The sequence below is a fragment of the Mandrillus leucophaeus genome, unplaced genomic scaffold (assembly GCF_000951045.1).
Source record: "Mandrillus leucophaeus isolate KB7577 unplaced genomic scaffold, Mleu.le_1.0 Scaffold17, whole genome shotgun sequence".
NCBI classification, from domain to species: domain Eukaryota; kingdom Metazoa; phylum Chordata; class Mammalia; order Primates; family Cercopithecidae; genus Mandrillus; species Mandrillus leucophaeus.
Window position 1 is genome coordinate 2,551,937 of NW_012101698.1, and position 25,686 is coordinate 2,577,622.

Genomic DNA, 25,686 nt, shown 5'->3' on the forward strand with positions numbered 1-25,686 from the left:
TGCCAACTGTATGAGTTACGGCTGCCAAAAATACTAATAAAATCTTTGGTTGTGTTGGTGTGTGAGCATGGTTCCCTCCAACCATTGTCTCACTCAATTTGGCTTTCATTTACAATTTTCATCATTGTATCCCCTGTAGTAACTAAACAGTGCCTCATATCACAAAAGCTTATTTATGTACTGTTGGATGGGTGGGTGCATGGATGGATGGATGAATGGATAGATGGCAGGATCGATGGACGGATAACGGGGCAGAACTGACTCACTAGTCAACACATATCTAAAATAATATATTGCTTCTGCCATGCTTCTGTGCCTGTAATCCCAGCTATTTGGAAGGTTAAGGTGAGAGGTTCGCTTGAGGACAGAAGTTTGAGACCAGCCTGGGTAACATAGTGAGACCTGGTCTCAACAAAAATAAAAATAAAATAAAATATTGTGTTGAATTTTCAATGCCATGTTTAAGGATGAACATGAATAAAGTGGAATTTATCAAGAGAAGAATGCCAGAGAGTGAAGGACTGGGGAATCATGCCATAGGCAAATGAGTTGAAGAAATTGGTACATTTAATCCAAAATAGGAAAATGGTGAAGGAGTCTTTGGGGTAGGGGCACTGGGGAAAAGGAAAGAAATATCATCTATGGCCAGGCATGGTGGCTCATGCCTGCAATCCCAGCACTTTGGGAGGCCGAGGCAGGCAGATCACTTGAGGTCAGAAGTTCGAGACTAGCCTGGCCAACATGGTGAAACCCCATCTCTACTAAAAATACAAACAATTAGCTGGGTGTGGTGGCGGGTGCCTGTAATCGTAGCTACTCAGGAGGCTGAGGCAGGAACATTGTTGCAACTGGGGAGGCAGAGGTTGTAGTGAGCCAAGATCACACCACTGTTCTCCAGAGTGAGACCCTGTCTCAAAAAGAAGAAAAAAAAAGTTATCTACATTTAGAATTTTGAAGGATGGTGAGTGGGAGAGGGATTAAACTAGTTTACATTGCTTCAGAGGACAAAGCTAGAAGCACACGGTGGAAGCTACAGATAGGTAGATTTCAGCTCTGAATAAGGAAGCTAGAAGGACTCCCTGATGCCTGTAGGGAGGTAGCCTGCCCCGACTGATGGTCTGTTTCTCACGTGCGGCTGACTGTTATAGCAGCCCCTGTTCGTGGCAGCTCTTTCCCTACCGTGCCTCCGCAACTAATTGCCAGTGTCCCTTGCTCAATGCTTTATTTAACAGTGCTTTGCATTAAAGTGAGGTCGTATGTCTGTCTCCTCCACTAAGCTATAAATTCCTTGAGAACAAGGCCTATGCCTTTCCTACTCTTTATATGTAGCAGAAACACAATCAACATTTACTTCATTTGTTCAGTTAAATAGGAATTGGCTGCCTTTTCTCTTCAAGTCCACTACCCAAAAAAATGCATTTGGTCTAGTCTGAGATCTGCGGAAACACAGCAACTCCTGAATGGTAATATAACCATACTGGCTGTATGCCAGTGTTCTGTGTATTTTGGGAAAGGTCACATCTGTGAATCCGTTCTTCCCATCTTTAAAGCAGGGATACCTACATTCTTGAGGCTCACAATGCTGTGCACATAATGTTTCATATGCTTTCAAAGAAAAGTAATCTCTAAATGTAAGGTGCCATTAGGATGATATATGTCACATTAAAGAAACATTTTCTCCTTCCCCTTTAACATTAGCATTCTCTTTTGTTTCCCAAGTTTTCACCATAAGATTCTAGAAAGTTCATTTCAAAAAACCCCATTTATCTGCTACCCGTTCAAACATCTACAAACCACTGGAACTTCTTTGGCATAGAATGGAAGATATGTTTATTTTCCCTCCAACCATTATCTCACTTAATTTGAATTTGACTTGGGTATTTGGTTGGTTGGTTGGTTGGTTGGTTGGTTGGTTTTGAGATGGAGTCTTGCTCTGTCACCCAGGCTGGAGTGCAGATATTAATTTTAGGAATTCATCGTTATTTGGGCTGTTTCTAATAACTCACGTCATTGAGTATTTTGGTCTGAGGGATATACAAATGTCACCTTCAAGTCACATTAATTGGACGGAGTGCCTCCAATGTGCTGATGAAATCAACTTGCCTCCATGACTTAGTCATGCTGATGCTGCAAATCTAGGTGGGGCCAAAGATGAAATGATGAAGGCACTTTTCTTTATGCTTATTCTGTGAATGAAAAAAATTGCTCTGATGCAAGCCTTGTGCTTGTTCTCATTATTACGTCACTGCATTCCCAGCATATTAGATGGCAGGGTAGGGCTGGACCAGCACATCAAGGAGAAGACTTTTCTCCACTCTTAGCTCTTGTCTAGCCTACATTTTATCACACTGCCACATTCCTTCCCAAAGGTGGCAGCATTCTGGAGAATGGTAAAGGGAAATGATTTCCAGAGAAGTAATTAGCAAAATGCATAGAGGCTTAAAGAAAAAAAAAAAAAAGGAGAAGAAGAAGAAGGCTATCAATCAATAAATAATAAAAAATTCAGCCAAGGGCATTTTCCATCTTGGTGTTCTTGGCTATGAGAGCGAGAAAGAGAGATTCATGAGGACAGGTCAGGTTACCCCTCCTTAGCTCACATTACACAGCTTCAATATAATGCAGTGTACTCGCATAAAGGGAGGTGATAAGGAACAAAAATGGGAACTATGCTTTCACCTGCACTTGACTTCCTACCATCACTTCAGACTTTCAGGTAGCACTGTAAGATACCTGATCTTAGATATTCACGGAGTAATTGCATCGACATTGATCTCTTAATGGTAGATGATGAGTTAATTCATCCCCAAACCCTTCTGACTTGGCAGATGAGGAGTCATTAGTCATTGAACTTATTCTGGGCATTACACATTCTATTATTTATCATTTACATATAAATGAAAGTGTGAGCCTCCTAGAGTGATGGGACGGTGCTAGATAGTTTAGAGATTTTTCCATTGCCAGGAGACCAGAGTCAATAATGCAACCGGATGAGAGAATAAGTAAATACAGGATTTGGAGAGAAGAGTTGGCATAGCTGATGAGGTGGGTTGGGGATGGCTCTGGTATTAGAAGAAGAAAGGTAAGGAGTTATATTCATTCATTTATGCATTCATTCCACAAATATTCCTTGTGCTAGATAAGATTATTAGACATAGCCCTGCCCCTCCAAGTAAACAAATCATATGTCATCCCAAGTTGGGAAAAGTGCTTTGAAGGAAACAGACAGGGTGTTGTAGGAGAAAATAATGGGAATGGGGGTTCAAGGGTTGGGAGAGTATTTGAATAGACTGGTTAGAGAAGATCTCTAAAGAGTTAACATGTAAACTTGAACCCAAAGGATAATAAAGAGCCAGCCATATAAAGGGGAAATGATAAGTGACAGAGGCTTTATGAGGCCTTGAAGCGGGAAAAGTCCTTGGCAAATTCAAAGAAGTAAACTGTTAATGGCACTTCCCTTTATCGAGCACCTATCATGGCCAGACCCTGGTCTAGATGCTTTGTGTGTGTTAATGCATTTACTCCCCCAGCCCTCTGAGCAGGCGTTGTTACATCCCCACTCTACTGGTGATGAAAATGAAGCTAGTGTGGCTGGAACATAAAGGGTGAAGGGGAGATGGCTCAAGACCAAGTTGGAGAAGCAGGCAGTAGCCACCAGTGTTTTTTTGTTTGTTTGTTTTTGTTTTTGGAGATAGAGTCTCACTCTGTTGCCTAGGCTAGAGTGCAGTGGTGCAATCTCAGCTCACTGCAGCCTCTGCCTCCTGGGTTCAAGTGATTCTCCTGCCTCAGCCTCCCAAGTAGCTGGCATTACAGGCACAAGCCACCACGCCCAGCTAATTTTTGTATTTTTAGTAGAGATGGGGTTTCACCATGTTGGCCAGGCTGGTCTCGAACTCCTGACCCCAAGTAATCTGCCCACCTCGGCCTTCCAAAGTGCTGGGATTACAGGTGTGAGCCACCGCGCCCGGCCAAGTGGGGTTTTCACCAGGGAAATGGGCTTAATCTGATTTTGGTGTTTGATTGGTTGGTTGGTTGGTTTTGAGAGGGAGTCTTGCTCTATCACCCAGGCTGGAGTGCAGTGGCGCTATCTTGGTTCACTGCAGCCTCCACCTCCCAGGTTCAAGCGATTCTCCTGCCTCCTGAGTAGCTGGAATTATAGGCATGTGTCACCATGCCTGGCTAATTTTTTTTTTTTTTTTTTTTAGAGACGGGGTTTTGCCATGTTGCCCAGGCTGGTCTTGAACTTCTGACCTCAAGTGATCCACCCGCCTCAGCTCCCAAAATGCTGGGATTATAGCCATGAGCCTCTGCACCCGGCCCTGATTTGGGTTTTTAAAGGATCCCTCTGGGCTGCTCATTGATGAGCGGGCTGCAATGGGGCAGGAGAAGAAGTGCGGGGACCATTTAGAAGGCATTACGGGTTTCCAGCAAGAGGAGATGTGACTGGACCAGGAGGGTTACAGCAGAGGAGATGACAGGAAATGATGGGTTGGAGGCAGGTTTTGGCTGCGTGGAGAGTTGAGAGGCAGCCCAAGCAGTGAGGATGCAAAAAGAAAACACATGAACTCAAACCTAATACCAGCCTCCTGCTACCACTAAAGAGAGGGAAGAGAGAGAGAGTCGCAGAATAGATTCCTTGAAATTGGAAGAGTTTCAGGCATCTGACCAGGATCCTGCCTCGCTGTCAGTATAAAACTTAAATACCCATTGCCTGCATGTTGCGGTTTGGCAGTTCTTATTCCTCCTTTTTGTTGTTGTTGTGGTTGTTGTTGTTGTGTGAACACACACACCACCCACTCCTGATCCACTGGGGCCTTAGAAGGCATCAGAAAGTGAGGTTTCCTCCTGTGGCCAGGAAGGTCTCCATGCAGAGAAGAGAAGTCTGCTACCCAGAAACTGAAGAGAAGGAAAAAAAGGTGGCTCACCTGGAGGAAACAGGTCCAGCGAACTGCAAGCCAATCATTAACCCTGCCCAAAGCCTTGAGGACACTCACACACTTGGGAATTTTGGGAGCCCGGAAACTAACTGCAAAGTTTACTTTTAGAACAAGGCCCAGAGAAGGAAGCAAAAGATAAACAGGGACCGAATGTTTTAATTATTTTACATGGTTCCACCCCAACACCATTGCCTAAATCTTAAAGGAATGAAGGTCCAAAGGGGTTTATGGGAGAGCATTTTCTTCCTTCCCCTCTCTGCCATACAGGCTTGCAACTGCCCTGCGCCCTCACTTCTACAGCGTTCCCTTCATGGGAATGGCTGGGTATATCCGTGGCTATCTTGTGACTTTGACCAAACCTGGGTGTCGGAGCCTGGTGAGTTTCCTGGGCGGTTGTGGTCGGCTTCACAACAGTAGCCACATGGGATGCTCTCCAGGGACTGCCTCTGAGTTTCGTGGATACAGTTCTTCATCTGGGTTTTATAGAGAACAGGGGTCCTGACCTTGGAGTGCAAGAGAGCAGAGCTTTGTTAGTAAACTGTCCAGGGAAGACTTTAAGGAAAACGAATGAGGTGGGGAAAAGGGAAACTGGGAAGGGCCAAAGGAATCCAGACCCTTCAACACGTTCAGGCACAAGCAGACTCCCTGGGTGTGGCCTTCGGACTCACAAAATCAACTCCAGATATCTTGGGGAGAGCAAGAAGAGAGGACAAATATGCAGGGGCAGGAGGGTCAGGGGGAGGGTGGGGGAATACCTGCTAATGCAATCAACTGCAAGTGGAAACGACGAGCCGTCGCCCACGGAAGATCTCAGAAAACACAGCTCGAAAAAGTACAAAAGTCCTTCAGTGTGAGGAAATGAGGCGCATCTAATTATAGTTAAGAAAGAAACAGCAAGAACTGCTTTAAAAGCCTCCTCTTAGTCTTCCCCTCTCAAACCAGTAAGGATCCCAAAGCCAGAGACATCGTTGCTTCACAGAAAGTGAGGAATTGAAGAGCGCATCACAGGAAACAAGATTATTTTCCCAGAACTGAGAAAAACTATCACCCAAGACCTTCCCTGCCTGTTCTCTTTTCCCCTCCCAAAAAAGAAAAAAAAAAAAAAAAAAAGGTCCCATCAGGAAACAGCAGGGGGAGAAAGAAAGAAAAAAAAACCACAGGCAACGCCACCATGAGAAATGAAGGCAGTCGAAATGACATTTGACACCGCCAGGCCACAGCTGAAGAACAAGGGAAAAGTTTTAGGGCGACTGTCAATGACCCATGCTCCTTCACTCCTAACCTTGCTCCTAGCATATGTTTCTCATTTCCTTGCTTATAGCTGGTCCAAGCTAATGATATGTGTTTTGGCCGGGATCCCGTGCTTGGCATACAGCCGGTCTTGTTCTCATTGTCCGGGCTACTTACAGAAACCTCTTTCTCTGTCTCTTTCTCTCTCTCAAAAAACCGGCTTTAAAGAACAGTAAATATGCAAAACAGCCCCTACGCTCTATAGAGCTACCATCTTGAACACGGCCTACGCCATCCTCACACACCCCATCAATAAAGGCCTGAAGAGACTGCCCACAGGAGAGGGGTAAGTTCAACACAAAAGCAGTGGAAATTCAAACAAATTGGCCCATTAGAGTCTCACACGGCTATAAATACAGCTCGGCTGGGGCTATTTTGAGGGACGGTGGCATGGGAAAGTTCGGCCTGGAATCTTGAGTCTGTCAAAGGAGACGGATCTCTCCCAAGACATGGGAAGAACACGAAGCGCCTGGCGGGCAGGAGGAAGGAGGGCGCTGGAGCTGGTCAGTTTCAGGGCCAGGTTACACGTGGATGGCTGAGACAAGGCCGGGCCTCGCCCCTGCACTCCGGGGCTGCCGGACCTGCTGTTGGAGGCTTGGGCTCCGGTGTCACTCAGAGTGTCCATAACCTCTAAAAAGGCCGAACATGCCCTTTTGCTCCTCAGGGGTCAACGGACCATTTCACTCTTCTTGAAGGACCCGGCAGGCGGGTGGAGGAGGGGTGGGAAACGGAGGGGCTGGGGAGTCTGGGCAGGACCCGGTCTGCAGTCAGCATCTCTGGCGGACCCGGAGGGGAATTTTTTTTTCCGTTTTTTTATTGATACATAATCATTGTGCCTATTGATGGGGTAGGTGTGATATTTTGATATAATGTGTAATTATCAAATTAGGGTATTTAGGGTAACCATCATCTCAAGCATTTAGCATTTCTTTGTGTTGGGAACCGTTGAGGAGGGCATCTTTGCCCATTCAACCCCAAAGGTTGACACCGGGTACGTATATGTTACGAAATTAGGGGCACAGTAGCATGGATTTGAGGAAATGGGTCCCATTAACAAGAGTTAGTAAAATATGTAGGCAGAGAATATATATGCAGATGTCAAGAACTGCTTAACATTCCCCCTCAGGGTGTGTCAACAGATGGCAATTAACTGCTAGCAGTTAGGAACCAGTAAATACAGAATACACAGATGCTTATGCTTCGTGTACCTGCCTGAGCTGCAGGAACACAGATTCCCCTTTGCGGCTGTGAAATTGCAAGGAACGTTTGGGTTCTCTCTGCAACCCCCGCCTATTTTCTGTTCAGAAAGCACACCCAGGACAACTGTGAACTTACTGAATAAGTCTGAGCATTCACTGTAGACCAAGCACTTTCCAAGGCACAAGAGTCACACAGACAGAGCTCCTACTGCCTGAGGCTTTCAGCCCAGTGGATGCATTTGATTGGTCCCTGACCCTATAGTTTCCTTGACAATGCCTCTGCATTTCCCTGGAACAGCCCAGTTTATATCTGTTATCCCAGAGTAATTATTAATAGCACTTCTTTTCACTCTGAAAAGCGTCCCAGTTTGGATGATAAATTATATGGCTACTCTATCTAGAGTCCCTTTTTTAAAAGAGTTTTTTTTTTTGGGAGGGAGGGATGAAATCTAATACACAGAGATAAAAAGTGCAAAAATATAGCATCCTCTATTTGAGAGGCTCTTTGGAACTTGCTGAAGTCAAGAGAGGGTTCCCAAATGATGAAGAAAATGGCTTTAGCAGATTAAATTTTAATTAGTTCATAACAGGTTCCACCTCATTCTGGACTTGAATCTCTGCCGCATGCTGTCGCCGATTCTGTAGTCCCAGACATTGTCGGCTCTGGATTTTCCACAGTGCGTCAGAAAACTCAAACTGACTGCCCTCTTCCACCAAGCCCGGGGACAGCTGGGGCACATGAGGGCACTTGTCCCCACACAGCCTGATGGGGAAGAGCCAATTCAGGTTACCATGACAACACCCTTTCCTGAAAATCTCTGACTGACACTTCCTGGGGAGACAGGAAGTACCGACAGGAAGATCCCGAGGTCATTCTTTTCCTTTGTCCAGCTTTTCCCACCTCCCAGACTCTCTGATGATTTGACCTTTCCTAGCTCAGCATATCTTCTGCCAGCCCCATCAGCAAAGCTGGGGGCAAAAAGCAAGCAACTGTTTCTGTCCGCTTCTTCCCAGCAGGCCAGTGGAACGCCCAAAATATTTTAGTAATAACCTGCATCAAAGTAACTACAGAGGGCTGAGCATGGTGGTTCACGCCTGTAATCCCAGCACTTTGAGAGGCAGAGGCAGGCGGATCACCTGAGGTCAGGAGTTCGAGACCAGTCTGGCCAATATGGTGAAACCCTGTCTCTACCAAAATACAACAAATTAGCTGGGTCTGGTGGCATGTGAGTATAGTCCCAGCTACTCTGGAGGCTGAAGAATGAGAATCGTTTGAACCCGGGAGGTGGAGGTTGCAGTGAGCCGAGATCATGCCACTGCACTCCAAACTGGGTGACAAAGTAAGACTATGTCTCAAAAAAAAAAAAAGAAAAAAAAAACAAAACTAGTGAAAGGAAGATGCTTCAAAAAGTGATAGCGCTGATTTGAAAGTAAACGAACAATTTATGGACTGCCTGCACTTTTGCAATTAACATCAGGACATTAATAATCATCCCACAAGTGTTACTGAGTGCCTACCACATGCCAGGCCCTGTGTTGCAGACAGGGTATTAAGTATTGAACAGAATGGATATGGCCCCTGCCTCCATGGAGCTTACAGTGTCCTAAGGGAGACAGACATTCAATGGATAATCATACAATAAATACGCAACTACCAATTGTAATAAATGCAGCAAAGGAAAAGTGCAGAGTAGGAGCGGCCGGGCTCAGTGGCTCACGCCTGTAATCCCAGCACTTTGGGAGACTGAGGCGGGTGGATCATGAGGTCAGGAGATCGAGACCATCCTGACTAACATGGTTAAACCCCGTCTCTACTAAAAAATACAAAAAAATTAGCCGGGCGTGGTGGTGGGGCGGGGGTGCCTGTAGTCCCAGCTACTTGGGAGGCTGAGACAGGAGAATGGCGTGAGCCTGGGAGGTGGAGCTGGCAGTGAACCAAGATCACGCCACTGCACTCCAGCCTGGGTGACAGAGCAAGACTCTGTCTCAAAAAAAAAAAAAAAGAAAAATGCAGAGTAGGAGAGAACCTACAACAGGGGTACCTAATTTACAATTGGGTGGGTCAGAGAAACACTCCCTCGTAAAAAAAGCAGCTTTGATCTAAGACCTGAAGGATGACAAGAGGTAGGCAAAGAATATCTGTCATCCATTTATATCAAGAATCCAGGCGTCTCCACCATACCGGGCATAACCTTGATACTTTACTGAAATATTTTACTTCTAGTCCAAAAGAAGATTTGCCTCACTACTTACTTTTCTTTTTTCTTTTTTGAGACATCGTCTCACTCCGTCGCCCAGGATGGAGTGCAGAAGCGCGATCTTGGCTCACTGCAACCTCTGCCTCCCAGGTTCAAGTGATTCTCCTGACTCAGCCTCCTGAGTAGCTGGGATTACAGGCATGCGCCACCACACCCAGCTAATTTTTTGAATTTTAGTAGAGACAGGGTTTCACCACGTTGCCCAGAAGTTGCCTAGAAGTCATACCTCATGGTATGACTTTCAGGCCTACGTATTTACAACCTGCATTTAAAACAATACAAGAGATTCATAAAGCCACCATTCTAGATTGTTAGTTAGCTGTGCTTGAAATGTAGGAAAAGTTCAGAACATGCCCTTCATCTATTTCAGCAAATCTCTCATATCTGAATCCCCAACACCTAGCATGACTGAAAGCATTGTTACCATGTAATCGTTTTAAGTATTAGGCGCTCAATGTGCATTGAATAAATGAAGGTATCAATGAACAAATAAGTGAACTTTAATAGGTGTCTTCTATGGACTAGGTGTGTGCCAGATACCCTCACAAATATCCTCCAATTTCAACACCCTAACCTTATTGCACCTTTCTCAAAGATAGGAGTCTAATGTGCTGAACCAAACAGTAGTTCTAAAAATAATTCTGAAATATAAGCTGAATGAAGTTTGGAGATGCAGATAAGGGAGAAAATGCATTTTCAGAAGCATTTTGAAATAGCAAGGCAAGATGGCAGTCAGCAAAACGAAAGGGTGCCATACTCTCAAGGGTCATAGATGTGGACAAGGAGGTGACTTGAAAGGGAGCAGAGGTGTAAAGAGGAGTACACGGTCAGTATTGCTGAAACCCAGAGGGCAGCTGAAGATCCTGAGATGGTGCACAGAATGTGTTGTCGATGGAGACGATACATTTGTATTCTGTTGCTCTTGGAACAAGTGCTGAATACACTCCCAACAGTCTGGGGACAGAATGGGGGATGTGGGGAGGGACAGTGTGGGTTTGGAGAGAATGGAGAGAAGAGAATTAGGGCTCAGTAGAACATTTAGGTGCAGAGAAGCTTCCAAAACTGTAATGCTAGACCAGGTACAGTGGCTCACACCTGCAATCCCAGCACTTTGGGAGGCTGGGGTAGGAGAGTTGCTTGAGGCCAGTTCAAGACCAGCCTGGGCAACACAGCAAGACCTCATTTCTTGGCTGGGCGCGGTGGCTCACGCCTGTAATCCCAGCGCTTTGGGAGGCCGAGGTGGGTGGATCACGAGGTCAGGAGATCGAGACCATCCTGGCTAACACGGTGAAACCCCATCTCTACTAAAAATACAAAAAACTTAGCCAGGCATGGTGGCGGGTGCCTATAGTCCCAGCTACTCTGGAGGCTGAGGCAAGAGAATGGCGTGAACCTGGGAGGCAGAGCTTGCAGTGAGCCGAGATCGCACCACTGCACTCCAGCCTGGGCGACAGAGTGAGACTCCGTCTCAAAAAAAAAAAACAAAAAACACCTAATTTCTACAAAAAAAAATTTTTTTTCACTTAGCCAGGCACTCCTGTAGTCCTAGCTACTCTGGATGCTGAAGAGGAGAATCTCTTGAGTCCGGGAGGTCAAGTCTACAGTGAACTATCATCACAGCACTGCACTCCAGCGTGGATGACAGAGTGAGACCTTGCCTTAAAAAAAAAAGAAGAAAGAAAACAAAAGAAACTGTAATGTTAAAAGGCTGGCATTTATGGGACAGGTGATAATAGAGAAGTCTTTTGAAACAAAAGTAATGAAAAGAAGTGTGAATTCAGAAGTAGCTTTACATCTCACTAGTATAAGAAAGAGCATTAGAAAAGGAGGGAAAATAAGCAGATGATTTTATATTTTAAGAGGTTCTTCTAGTCTAAAAGGAGCAGGTCTTACTGTGAACAATTTAGACAAAAGAAAGTTTAAACAGAGGTGGGAATTTATTTCAACAAAGACGACAGTGGGAAGCATCGAGTCGTTTTAGGGTTGGAAATCTCTACATTTTTAAACCATTCACATTAGACTGGGGATGAATGGGAAAGGGAAGTGTCTAAAAAGGTTCAAGGGGGTAGGAAAAAACCCAAAGGCAAAAATTATTGCCCCTGGTAGGAACCTCTAATATTCAAGAGAATTTTCTGCAGAAAAGGATGTTGGTTTGAAGTTGCTGTTCTTCTCTTGAATCTCTGCAGTTCCCTGAGCTGGTGACATGTTCCATAATTGTTCTAGCTTTATTGTTTTTTCTCCACAAAGCTATTTGTGAAAGAGCCATAAAATTGTCTTACCCAACGTTCTCAGTTTCAAGAAATATGATACACAGCAGATCAGGAGAAATTCTTACTTTTTTTTTTCTATTTCACAGCATCTTGGCACAAGTTCAGCACTGAAACAGTTAAAATATCAGCACATTTCACTAGTCTTGGGTTACTCATAAACATTCAGCAAAGCAATTTCACTCAATCGCACATATTAACTGCTTAAGTTCTTCTCTCTGAGGATGTGGACTGTTATTTTATGCCAAAAGTCCTGTAATTAAGTTTGACATAAGCGCATGGATTAAATGTGTGGCTGGGAGGGAGGGGAGCTGGTCCAGAATGGAAGAGTTTCTCCCCTTGCCTTCTTGCCATATGGAAACTGTAACCAAATAATGTGCAAAAAATTTTAAGAGAATTTCCAATCCTATTACTCAGTGTTGTTTATCAGGTAAATCTCAAGGCCAATATAGTTACAAAGCCAGTTTTTCTTTTCCCCAATTTTGCAATAAGTACAACAACAAAACATTAACCATCCAACAGCCCAGGACGCTCAGATTATCATTTTTACAGGGCAGAGAACAGAACAGCTATTAGAAACTCTTCGGATGGGCAAGGGACTGTGGCTATGGTTTGGAACTAATTTATCAAACTGATCTCATTCAGGGAAGTCATGAGGAGGATGCTGTGTGTTGTGTTGTGTTGTGTTGTCAATGACATTAAGGAATGCAACATTGTGATGCACTTTGTTCAGATGGCACTTTGATCTCATCAAGATTTTCCCTGTCTGGAGGGTCCTCAGGTGACTCTGAAAAGGCTCAAGTCACTTAAGCAACATAATAACAAATTTACTTCCAATTTCTGGCCATATTCATGAAGGTTTCTTGCGGTTTGAGAGAGGAATGCTCTTGTTCCTGCCTTCCTAAAAACAGCTGAAAATAGCTTTTCAAATGTGTGAAGGAGAAAACATCCTCCTTGAGTTTCCCCCAAATCAGAGGGAGCACGCAGGAAATTAACCCCACAAGGGTAACCAGGCAGTAGGCCCCTCCCTGCCTCTCCTGGTAAATGCTGCCCCGCACTCTTGCCCAATCCGGCTCTTCCTTGCTCCTCTCTTTCCATTGGTTGAGCTGGGTTGACTGCTCTCTTGGTGGCTTCGTCTAGCCATAACTTCCTTAAAGCATCCAGAAATGTTATCCAAATGCCTGCCAGGTTCAAGTTCTTTATACTTGAGCCATCATTCTAAAAAAAATCTCATTGCAACTATTCCCAGCTTCCTTCTTGATTTGTCTCTGTTTGTCCAAACCCGACTCTGAATCTCTTCCTCTTAGAGGACCACAGACCAGGCAGTTCATAACACTGCCGTGCGAAGCCCCATAAATCTCCATGTCACACCGATTTCTGGTATGGGTTTCTGACCATTTTCGCATATCCATTTTTATTTTATAATAGGTGGCTCAAGGGGAGCCCAGCATTGAGATAAAGCCTTAAAAATCTGCTACACAGGAGTGAATAATTTACTTAGGCCCAATGCGGCTCTCTGTATTCCCCCTAATTTGGGGAGAATATCTGCCACATCTTTTAAAAGCCCATCCCAAGCCCTCCAGGAATATTCTTGTTTCTCAGTTTATCCTCCTGGTTTTATAGTTCATATTTCTGCTCATTAAATTACATAAACCTGTTATTAGGCCCACAGTCTTAATGTATTCCAGGCATTCTGAATTGTCCTGTACTCTTCTATATTATCCCCCAATTTGGTACAAAATATAATTACTACCTTTGACTCTACTATCCATGTCATTGTTGGGAATTGCCTGGTTCTCTTAAATAGCTTTCACTTACCCGGGGCTTCTTTTTCTTTGATATCCCAGGTAGTTCTTTTTATTCCCCAAACTTATTCTTTAGAGGGCCCAGCTCGTAAGACTAGCCCAAGAGAGGTAATGGAACACGTACCTCTACCCCACAGCTGGGCTCTTGCTTTGGTCGGGAGGGGTAGGGAGAAAAGACACCAGGGGTTTGCCATTTTCTGAGTCTAGTCCACAACTTGACATTAATGGGATTGACCCAGGCCACACTGAGAACGGCGAGCTCGGTACACTTTCTAACTATGTCTGGTTACATTTTCCATAGACCAAGTTTGCCATTTTATTCTGCCAATATCTGATTCCTCCACAACAACTCCAGAATGAAGCCACAGCAAAGACACATTGCCATAGGCGGGGCCCAGGCAGAGTACGGATGGGGTTCCCTGCAGCTGATTGAAGTGGGGCAAAGTGTGGTATGTTAAGAATCCGGAGGCTTCAGCATAATCGTACAAGACCTCCTTGAAGTCCCATTGAAACACTTTCTGCACCTGAGCCTCTTCTACGTTTGTCCCCAAATATAATAACTTAGTCCACTTTTTCCTCCCAGCTGCCGGCGTGTTTTGCATCTAGGCTGGGGTATTTCCAGCTTGGACCTTGCATTCCTCCTGCACTCCCTGTCTTCCCTCTGAGAAATCTGTAAGACTGAGAACCTGGTAGGATTTTTTGAGGTCCATGCTCACAGCTTTCTAAATCTGACCTCGCCATGTCAAAGAGCATGGCCGTTTCCTGTGCAGTTTATGCATAGCATCTTTTGGTTCCAAACTTCTTGAGCATGATTCAAAATTATACATCCTCATGCTTCTCAATGAGTGGCAGTATGGAAGAATGCAGTAAATAAGGATGCAAGCTCTGAAGCCTGGATTCGAATTTTGACTCAGACATTTTATTAGTTGTCTAACCTCAAGCATGTGAACTCCTTGCAACACATTTGCCTCATCTGTGTAATAGGTACATAATAGTACCTACTTCTTGAGGTCATTGTGAGGATTAAACACATAAAGCGTTAATGAGAGTGCTTGGTCCATGGCGAAGCCTTCAGGAAGTGTTGGCAATAGCCAAACAGATGGTGTGGATTCCAAATTTTCTTTTTCTTTCTTTCCTTTTTTTTTTTTTTTTTTTTTTTTTTGAAACAGAGTCTCACTTTGTCACCCAGACTGGAGCGCAGTGGTGCGATCTCAGCTCACTATAGCCCCTGCCTCCACTGTTCAAGCCATTCTCCTGCCTCAGCCTCCTGAGTAGCTGACATTACAGGTGTGTGCCACCATGCCTGGCTAGTTTTTGTACTTTTAATAGAGATAGGATTTCCCCATGTTAGTCAGACTGGTCTTAAACTCCTGGCCTCAAGTGATCCACCCGCCTTGGCCTCCCAAAGTGCTGGGATTACAAGTGTGAGCCATCATGCTCGGCCCCACATTTTCTAAGGGCATCAGCCACATTGTTTTTGGGAGATGAGCTGGTCCTTGAAAGATCTGAGATGCTGAGGCGTTCAAGAGGATGAGTGACAAGCATATCCATGTCTTTGGGCTTATCTTTACTTTGCAGGATTTAAACATAGCCTTATATCCAGACTCACTGTCAAACCATGCATGATTCACCTTCTCACAGCCTAGCATTACTGAAGGACAGAGAGATTCAGGAAATGGAAAAATTGATATAAAAATTAATAAAAGAATTTAGTTTCAGATTTCTTACTGTTTTGTCTGCTGCATATAGTCACAAATTGCCAAGTTCTCCTGTGAGCTCCCTATAAAAATCAGAACCTTACTGCAGTTGTAGGATCGGCTTAGCAGCTCTGCAATGCTTTCAACCGACAGCAAGGCTTTCAACCAACCTCTCTGACGGTCGTCTGCCAAACTGGGGTAATTCACTACCGTGCCTCACAAGACTATAGCAAGCAAGAAAGAGAGTGAAAATGTTTGGAAATATAATCGTTGTTATTATTAAACATACAGCTTCAGTTAATCTACCTTAAAATTAATAGTAGTATTTTCATTTATTTATGTATGTAAAATATTGATATGGAAAGTTGCCACATACCCTTGGATTAGTCCATCTTTCTCATCTCCTTATCCAAGTTCTGCTTTTCTCTAATTTCTCTAAAAAGCTACCCCCTCAGATACACACACAGACATTGCAGGAAACGTTCACTCTTCTGAACTGTTAGTCCACTTACCATTGTCCTTTCACTTGCTTTGGTATTTAATCATCCACTTCCAGGAGTCAGCAGACTTTTCTGTAAAGGTCCAGAGAGCAAATATTTTCATTTTTGCAGGCCATGCTGTCTCTGTTGCAACTACTCTCAACTGTGCTTTTGTAGCACAGAAGCATCATAGAGAATACATCAATGAATGGACATGACTGAGTTCCAATAAAACTTTATTTAGAAAAACAAGTGGAGGGCTGGATTTGGTCTGTGAGCCACAGCTTGCAACCACTAATGTGCAGCCTGGTTTTGTTATTAAGTTCCTTTCCTGGTGCCTTTATTTTTTTTGTCTACCTGATTAGACTGTCAGAACCTCAGAGACAAGACTCATTGTTAGGTCTTCAGAATACCCTATCCCCCAGGTCTCCAAATCCCTGCACCTGGCTCAGTACATGCTTGTTGGATTAAGCTGTCTCATGGGACAATTGTATATTTATTGTGAATAGATGGACTTAGGCAATCAAGCCAGGCAGAGTTAAATTCGAAAAAATACATGTGCTGTCCCGACTGAATGAAAGACGGCCATCTATGTGTCAAAGACATCAGTACAGGAAAAATGCTGCCTACCAATCACTATCAAATCCTGAGGGAAAAGCTATGGAAAACACCTGAAGACCACATGTTCCTGGAATCTGAGCTCCGTGCATGAATCATGCCATATAAGACCAGCAACATGGGTAGCCTGACTCTTTTCTGAGGACGTAGTAATAATTCTGAATTCACAGATGACCACTATTCTTTAGAGACAACTCTTTCATCGTTATCCTTGAGTGTAGAAGAATTTCCCTTTTGTTTCTCATTTAGACTCATCTGAAAATAAATATTTTTATTTGTGGAAAATATGATATTCCAGGGTTAAGAGCGGTTAAGCCTGTAATCCCAGCACTTTGGGAGGCTGAGGTGGGCAGATTGCTTGAGCCCAGGAGTTCAAGACCAGCCTGGGCAACATGGTGAAACCCCATCTCTACAAAAAAAATACAAAAATTAGCTGGATGTGGTTGTGCGTGCTTGTGGTCCCAGCTACTCAGGAGGCTGAGATAGGAGGATGGCTTGAGCCTGGGAGGTGGAGGCTGCAGTGAGCCAAGATGGAGACACTGCATTCCAGGCTGGGTGGCAGAGTGAGACCTTGTTTCAAAAAGAAAAAAAAAAAAAGAGTGTTTAAGAGAAGCACGGCCTAGAGTTTGACCTAAACTCAAATCTGTGAGCCTTTAAGTAAGTCACTTAACTTCTCTATGCCTCAGTCTTCCCTTCTGTGAAATGGGGAATTTGTTAAATGAGACCATGTATGTGAAGAACTGAGTACAAGCTCAGGATAAACACTCAATAATTATTAGCATCCAGTAATAGCCATAGTTTAGCAGTCAAAGTCACAGAAGTAAAAGATATTTCTGGCCAGGTGCAGTGGCTCACACCTGTAATCCCAGCACTTTGGGAGGCCAAGGCAAGACGATTGCTTGAGCTCAGGAGTTCGAGACCAGCCTGGGCACCATGACAAAACATTGTCTCTACAAAAAAACAAAAATTAGCTGGGCATGGTGGCACATACCTGTAGTCTCAGCTACTCAGGGGGCTGAGGCATGAGAATCACATAAGCCCAGGAGGTGGAGGTTGCAGTGAGCCAAGACTGTGCCACTGCACTCCAGCCTGGGCAACAGAGTGAGACCCTGTTTAAAAAACAATAATAATAAATAAAGATTTCCTTTGCTAATCATAGAGCTACCATATGACCCAGGAATTCCACTCCTAGGCATATACCTGAGAAAAATGAAAACCTGTGTCCCCAACACAGACTTGTACACAAATATTCATAGCAGAATTATTCACAATGGCCAAAAAGTGGAAATAACCAAAATATCCATGAAAGGGCAAGAAAGAGAAACAAAATGTGGTATATCCAAACGATCAGTATTACTTGACCAGAAAAAGGAGTAGAGTGCTGATACATGCTATGACATGGAAGAACCTTGAAAGCATAATGCTACACGAAAAAAGCCAGTCACGAAAGACCACATATTGTATGAGTCCATTTACATGAAATGTCCAGAATAGGTCAATACAAAGAGACACAGAGTAGATTCATAGTTGCCAGGGGCTGAGGTGGAGGAAGAAGGGAGGAGGAGTGATTGTTAATTGGTGTGGAGTTTCTTTGGGGGGATGATGAAAATGTTCTAGATCATGGTTATTGTTGCACAACTCTGTGAAATACTAAAAACCACTGAATTATATACTGCCAAAGGGTACCTTTTATGGTATGTAAATGATATCGCAATGAAGCTATTATTTTTTTCAAAAGCATTTTCTTTAAGAAAAAAAAAATTCAACCGGGCGTGGTGGCTCACGCCTGTAATCCCTGCTCTTTGGGAGGCCAAGGCAGGCAGATCGTGAGGTCAGGAGTTCAAGACCAGCTTGACCAACATGGTGAAACGCCGTCTCTACCAAAAATACAAAATTAGCTGGGCATGGTGGCAGGAACCTGTAATTCCAGCTACTCAGGAAGCTGAGGCAGGAGAATCACTTGAATCCAGGAGGCAGAGGTTGTAGTGGGCCGAGATCATGCCTCTGCACTCCAGCCTGGGCAATAAGAGCAAAACTTTGTCTCAAAAAAAAAAAAAAAAAATCAAATTCACTCAGCTATCCTCATCACAAATTAATCTACATTAAATGCTGCTTTATCCTTGATATAAGCTAGAAGTTTGTAGTTTAAGAACTCTACACACACACACACGCACAAATGTGTTATGTGCAGATATCTTTTAAAAGCAGATTTGCTTTCAGTTAAGTTTCTACATTCATGATGCTTAATGTACTTGTTGAAGGTGCGCATCCATAATCTTCAAACTCTAGTTAATTATAAGAATTACTCAAAATCAAAAAATTGTGTGTTGAGGACCTACTGTGTGCTGTGCATTACCTTGGACATGGGGACATGGCAAAGGATAATGACTTTATTCATAAAATGAAGGTTCCCAACCTTTTTGGCACCAGGAACCAGTTTCATGGAAGATATTTTTTCCATGAACTGGGGATTGGGGAGATGGTTTTGGGATGATTCAAGTGCATTACATTTATTGTGTGCTTTATTTCTATAATTATTACATTGGAATATATAATGAAAAAATTCTACAACTCACCATCATGTAGAATCAGTGGGAGCTCTGAGCTTGTTTTCCTGCAGCAATACAGTCCCATCTGGGGGTGATGGGAGACAGTGACAGATCATCGGGCATTAGATTCTCATAAGGAGCACACAACCTAGATTCCTCACATGCACAGTTCACAATAGGGTTCCTGCTCCTATGATAATCTAATACCACTGCAGTCTGGCAGGAGGCGGAGCTCAGGCGGTAATGAAAGTGATGGGGAGCAGCTGTAAATACAGATGAACCTTAGCGCACTCACCTGCTGTTCACCTACTGCTGTGTGGCTTAGTTCCTAACAGGCCATGAACTGATACTGGTCTGTGCCCCAGGGGTGGGAACCCCTGCTCTATAAAGTCATTAAGCTAATCATTCAGCATTCTTTATGCATCACACCAACTGAGATTTGGTCATTCTCCACTTGCCTGAAGTTTGTATCATTATAACAATGGGCTGTTCCCAAGTATAAATCATGTTATTATCTCAAATGATGCCTTTCAAACCCTGTTTCTTAGAGGCAAACCCCTCTTCTTCTCAGTTGAAAGTCACAGTTCTGAGTTCTAGAAGGTTCAGTAAGTCTAGGATCCCTAGGTTTTGCGTCAAGAATTAAGGGGTCCACCAGGCCACCTATGGATTAAATTTGCCCACTTGAAGGCCTGCAGAAAAGAGGGATTCTCACATTTTTATGAACCTAAAAATGACCTTGACAGGTTGTTTACCATGCAGATTCCTGGGCCTTCCTAGCAAAAAGGCAAACTCATTAGGTCTTAGAAGGGTCCCAGAGGTGGTGAGACAGTGTTTAACAAGCACTCCTCATCACGCTGATGCAGGAATACACAAACCACACTTTGAGAAATGCTGCTAGCAAAGGTTGGAAACCAGTGCAGTGCTGAATGTCTACTGAGCACCAACCTTAAACAATGCCCTCTGCTAAGCACTTTGGGGGCACAAAGACGTAGAATCCCTTCCACAAATAGCACATAATCAAGTCTGAAGACAGTATGATAACTGAGTATGCTTGTGGAATGTGATCAATAACCATTGAGCAACTGAGACTCTAAGGCTCCAAGAATTCATAAGAGCAAAGCATCTCCATGAGCCGAGGTGGTTGGAGAAGACTCTATCAAGGAGAGGAGTCATTTAGGTCTAACCTTAGAAAGTGACTGTGGGCAGGGTGGTGACTCACACCTGTAATCCTAGCACTTTGGGAGGCTGAGACAGGAGGATTGCTTGAGCCCAGGAGTTCAAGACCAACCTGGGCAATATAGGGAGACCCTATCTCTACAAAAATATGTTAAAAAGATTAGCCAGGCATGGTGCCAGGTGCCTGTAGTCCCACCTACTCAGGAGGCTGAGGCAGGAGAATCGCTTGAGCCTGGGATGTGGAGGTTGTAGTGAGCTGAGATGGTACCACTGCACTCCAGCCTGGGTGACAGAGTCAGTACCTCTAGAGGGTTTGTGTCACCTTAGCTATCGACCCACTGGCCAAAGAAAGTCATAGACCAGAGTCTGTGAGAGGGCACCATTCAAGGACTAGACTAAAAGGGGAGAAAATGTGGACCATTTTTATCACCACAGCAATGTACGTCTAATATATTATGTACCTCTAAAGGAAGTGCTAATTATCTTGTAAATCCTGTCTCAAAATAAATAAATAAATAAATAAATAAAATAAGCATGCCATAACAGAATTCCTATTTTGCTTAAAAGGGTAAAGCAATCCAAATATCCTTTCTTTCTTGCACTCATGGTAAGAGAGACGCTACCTTGAACCAAGCAATTAAGGAATGTGATTATGATGGCAGTAATGAGGGAAATGCAGATGGAAGGAGGGTTAAACCCTCTATGTAGATGGAGGGAGGCTCAGAGATTACAAAACGTGACTGTGGGGTAGGAAAGAGAAGGGGACAGAAAACCACACCTGCTAAGCCCTGTGTGGGTGTGGAGTTCTCATCCTTAGAAATTTGCTCAGGATAGCTAGAATGAGAAACACTGCTTCCCGTGAAAGAGGGCCATCAACATGCTAGAAACAACCTTGGCAAATCACCATACTCACTATTCAGGAAGACTCATCAGGTCCTTGGCTTTTTTTGGTTGGTGGGCTATTTATTACTGATTCAGTTTTGGAGCTCATTATTGGTCTTTTCAGGGAATCAATTTCTTCCTGCTTCAGCATTGGGAGGGTACACGTGTCCAGGAATTTATCCACATTTTCTAGGTTTTCTAGCTTGGATAAGGAAAGGGAACAACGCTCTTACCCAGAAAGGGAGCACTGCCGTTGCATAACAGCTAATCATCTCATATCCGAACAATGCCTTATGTTTAAGAAAAGATGTTCCTAATAATCTAGCTTAGGCCGGGCCTGGTGGCTCATGCCTGTAATCCCAGCACTTTGGGAGGCCGAGGCAGACGGATCACTTGAGGTCAGGAGTTCAAAACCAGGCTGACCAACATGGCAAAACCCCGTCTATACTAAAAATACAAAAATTACCCAGGCATGGTGGCAGGCACCTGCAGTCCCAGCTACTCGGGAGGCTGAGGCAGGAGATTCGCTTGAACCTGGGAGGCAGAGGTTGTAGTGAGCCGAGATCATGCCACTGCACTCCAGCCTGGGCGACAGAGCAAGACTCTGTATCAAAAAATAATAATGATAGTAATAATAATAATTGAGCTTAACTGACAAAAATAACAACTTTGGTTATGGCGTATTATGCAGCTTTTGCCATAATAACAAAGCACCTCAAAACTTAGTAACTTAAAACAATCAATTATTTCTCACAATTCTTGGGGAAGCTGGGCCATTCTCCTAGTCTCAGTTGGCTTGACTGAGATGGATAAACAAGAATGGCCTCCCTTTGGTGGCCTGGAGTAGACTCCATGTCAGCTGAAGTGGTTCCTCATCTCTCAGCAGGCAACCCTGAGCTTGTTCACATGGTGGCCTCAGGGCTTCAAAGGACAGCAAAATAGCAAGCTCCAGTGCACACGTACTTTTCCAGTTTGGGTTTGTGTCACATTATCTATCATCCCATTGGCCAAAAAAAGTAATATGGCCAGACTGGAGTCTGTGAGAGGGCACCACCCAATGACATAGATAAAAAGGGGGAAAAATGTGTGACCATTTTTACCATGACAGCAATGTACATCTAATATATCATGTTTCTCTAAAAGAAGTGCTGATTATCTTGTAAATTTATTTAAGTTCCTTATAGATGCTGGATATTAGACCTTTGTCAGATGCACAGTTTGCAAACATTTTCTCCCTTTCTGTAGGTTGTCTGTGTACTCTGTTGACAGTTTCTTTTGCTGTGCAGAAGCTCTTTAGTTTAATTAGATCTCATTTGTCAAATTTTGCTTTTGTTACTATTGCTTTTGGCATCTTCCGCATGAAATATTTGCCTGTTCCTATGTCCAGAGTGGTACTGCCTAGGTTGTCTTCCAAGGTTTTCATGGTTTTGAGTTTTACATTTAAGTGTTTAATCCATCTTGAGTTGATTTTTGCATATGATATAAGGAAGGGGTCCAGTTTCAACCTTCTGCAGGTGGCTAGTCAGTTATCCCAGCCCTGTTTACTGAATAGGGAGTCCTTTCCTATTTGCTTGTTTTTGTCAGCTTTGCCAAAGATCAGATGGTTGTAGGTGTGCGGCCTTATTTCTGGGCTCTCTATTCTGTTTCATTGGTCTATGCGTCTGTTTTTGTACCAGTACCATGCTGTTTTGGCTACTGTAGCCCTGTAGTGTAGTTTGAAGTCAGATAGCATGATGCCTCCAGCTTTGTTCTTTTTGTTTATGAGTGGCAATGATGTATTCAATTCTACCTAAAGAAGCTAGAAGGGTAAGGGTCAATGTTGGTTTATGCTGTACATGTCTAAATGTAAACGTTTGAACTCTTGTGAAAAACATTTACAAGCGTATATAACTGATTTTTTTAAAGTTTTTAAAAGAAAGAAGAGAAAAGAGAAGGGAGGGGAAAGGAAGGGAAGGGAGGAAGGAAGGAAGGGAGCGAGAAAGAAAAGAAAAGAAAAAGACTTTCTTGTCATATTTTAGTTTTATTACTTTGCACTGGCAGAATACTACTAGTCGTATACAGATTTTAAACTCTTCTGTTGTCATTACTTTTTCTTGTAAAAAGGCTTCCTATCTCCTGAACTCCTGGCTGGGTTAGATTTCAACACTGTAGAGAGGTACTCGTGGTATGTGTCCAGGAACCCAAGTTTCTAATCCCCAGAGTGGTAAATGCCGGGACTGCCGTCCCAGCCTTGGAAAGAACAAAGATGCAGACCTGCAATGTCTCATTCTTAGGACGTAATTAATGTGCTGGTAATTTTTTTCATCAACAAAGGATTACCAAAATACCGCATGATTTCCTCCAAAAATGTGACCCTCCCTTTCCTGTCTCATTTTTCTTTTCCTGGATCCAAACATGGTTTCCATTGGCCTCACAAAAAACAGTTATTTCTGTTCATTTTCCTCAACTCATCTCAGTTCCTGCATCCCAAGAAGTCCAGAAATGCTAATGCCAATTATTAGCAGAGTTTTAAGGGGCTGCTTCTCTCTCTCAGAGGCTCTTCTCTGAAATGTTCCTTCTCCCTTTGAGGCCAATGGCGTCCACAGCAGCCCACAGCAAACCTCGTGGTATTATAAAAAGCCAACTAACTAAATAATGCCATAGGAATCTTAATGACTAGGGCCATTTGGCCAACAACATTACACAGTTTTTTCCTCTCAAAATTCAAGCATTCAAAATTACAAATATCCCATCCAATTCAGATTTAATTACCACTGTTCAAACTTTAAGAACTTTCTCAGTTTCAGTTAAGCCATATTGGAAACAATAAACTGCTAAGGGATGGTGACTCGACCCCCTTTTTTAAGGAGGAGCAGAAAAATGGCATAATTGTTATGGCAGATAAAATGTCTGTCGTGGACTGGCCGTTTTTTTAACCAAACATTCCTAAATCACCCAAGACCATTTCTCCACATTGATCATAGCCAAGAATGAAGTTAACCGGTGGTGAGCTCTGATGTCTGATTGGGCCACAGACACCATTGTTTCCACAACACAAGTCCATGTCTGATAGCTGAGCTGATGCAAGGTTTTAGGTATGGCAGAGGGTATTTAAGGGAACAACTGTCGCGGAAAACCCTGGACTTAAGAGGCACCATCTACCCAAACATACCTGGAGCTACTCTGTACCGTCTGCTGGGTAAGGAAAGGGAACTAAAGGAGACAGCCCTTTGGGGCCTTCAAATGACTACATTCATGACTTGTCCTCCCTCCTGTGGGCGGCTACACTTCAGAGTCAGGCATATCTGAGTGTGCTTTAGAAATGTGGCTTATATCCTCGGCAATGTAGTGAGAACTCGTCTCTACAAAAAATTTAAAAATAAGCCAGGAGGCCGGGTATGGTGGCTCACGCCTGCAGTCCAAGCACTTTGGGAGGCCGAGGTGGGCGGATCACAAAGTCAGGAGATTGAGACCATCCTGGCCAACATGGTGAAATCCTGTCTCTACTAAAAATATATAAATTAGCTAGGTGTGGCGGCACGTGCCTGTAATCCCAGCTACTCGGGAGGCTGAGGCAGGAGAATCACTTGAACCCAGGAGGTGAAGGTTGCCGTGACCCGAGATCGCACCACTGCACTCCAGCCTGGCAACAGAGCTAGACTCTGTCAAAAAAAAAAAAAAAAGCCAGACATGGTGATGTGCGCCTGTAGTCCCAGCTACTTGGGAGACTGAAGGTGGGAGGATCACTTGAACCCAGGAAGTTGAGGCTGCAGTGAGCCAGGATCATGCCACTGCACTCCAGCTTGTGGGACACAGTGAGACCCTATCTAAAATTTAAATTAAATTAAATTAAAAGAAACATGTCTTCTAAAAAAGCAAGACCAGGAGCAAAGGCTTAGTTTAAGAGAACCCTACCTATTTGGGAGATGTCTTCTTGAAATAATGATGGATCCATGGTAACAGTTCTCTGAAGATCCATTTCAGTCTGCTTGGCAATCTACCCCATTGTCTGTAATGATCATCTTTTTTAAAAACCACAGTTTTCTTTTAGTACCTCAAATCATTTTTTTAAATAGGAACTACCCACCCACCTATTAGCTAGTTCTTATAATAAGCCTGACTTTTGTGTTACTGGAAAAGAACACTTTATATATATTCCCTTTTTTTTTGAAACGGAGTCTCACTCTGTCACCCAGGCTGGAGTGCAGTGGCACAGTCTCAGCTCACTGCAAGCTGGCCTCCCAGGTTCACGCCATTCTCCTGCCTCAGCCTCCTGAGTAGCTGGGACTGTAGGTGCCCGCCACCACGCCCAGCTAATTTTTTTGAATTTTTAGTAGAGGTGGGGTTTCACTGTGTTAGCCAGGATGGTCTCGATCTCCTGACCTTGTGATCCGCCCACCTCAGCCTCCCAAAGTGCTGGGATTACAGGTGTGAGCTACTATGCCTGGCCACTTTATATATATTCTTACACATATATATGTATATGTATATGATATGTACTATATATAATGACATATGTGTCTCATATATACACATATACATGTACTTTTTTT

At 43.7% G+C, this 25,686-nt stretch overlaps 1 protein-coding gene across 1 annotated transcript in view; it reads left to right on the forward strand.

Moving 5' to 3' along the window:
• The first annotated feature begins 3,053 nt into the window (after window positions 1-3,053).
• The window catches only part of LOC105537250 (chromosome unknown open reading frame, human C16orf47), a 58,694-nt gene continuing 36,061 nt past the window's right edge, over window positions 3,054-25,686 (forward strand). Inside the window, 2 exon segments of the mRNA XM_011976814.1 lie at window positions 3,054-3,079; window positions 5,202-5,310. Of these exon segments, the coding sequence (XP_011832204.1) occupies window positions 3,054-3,079; window positions 5,202-5,310 (135 nt within the window).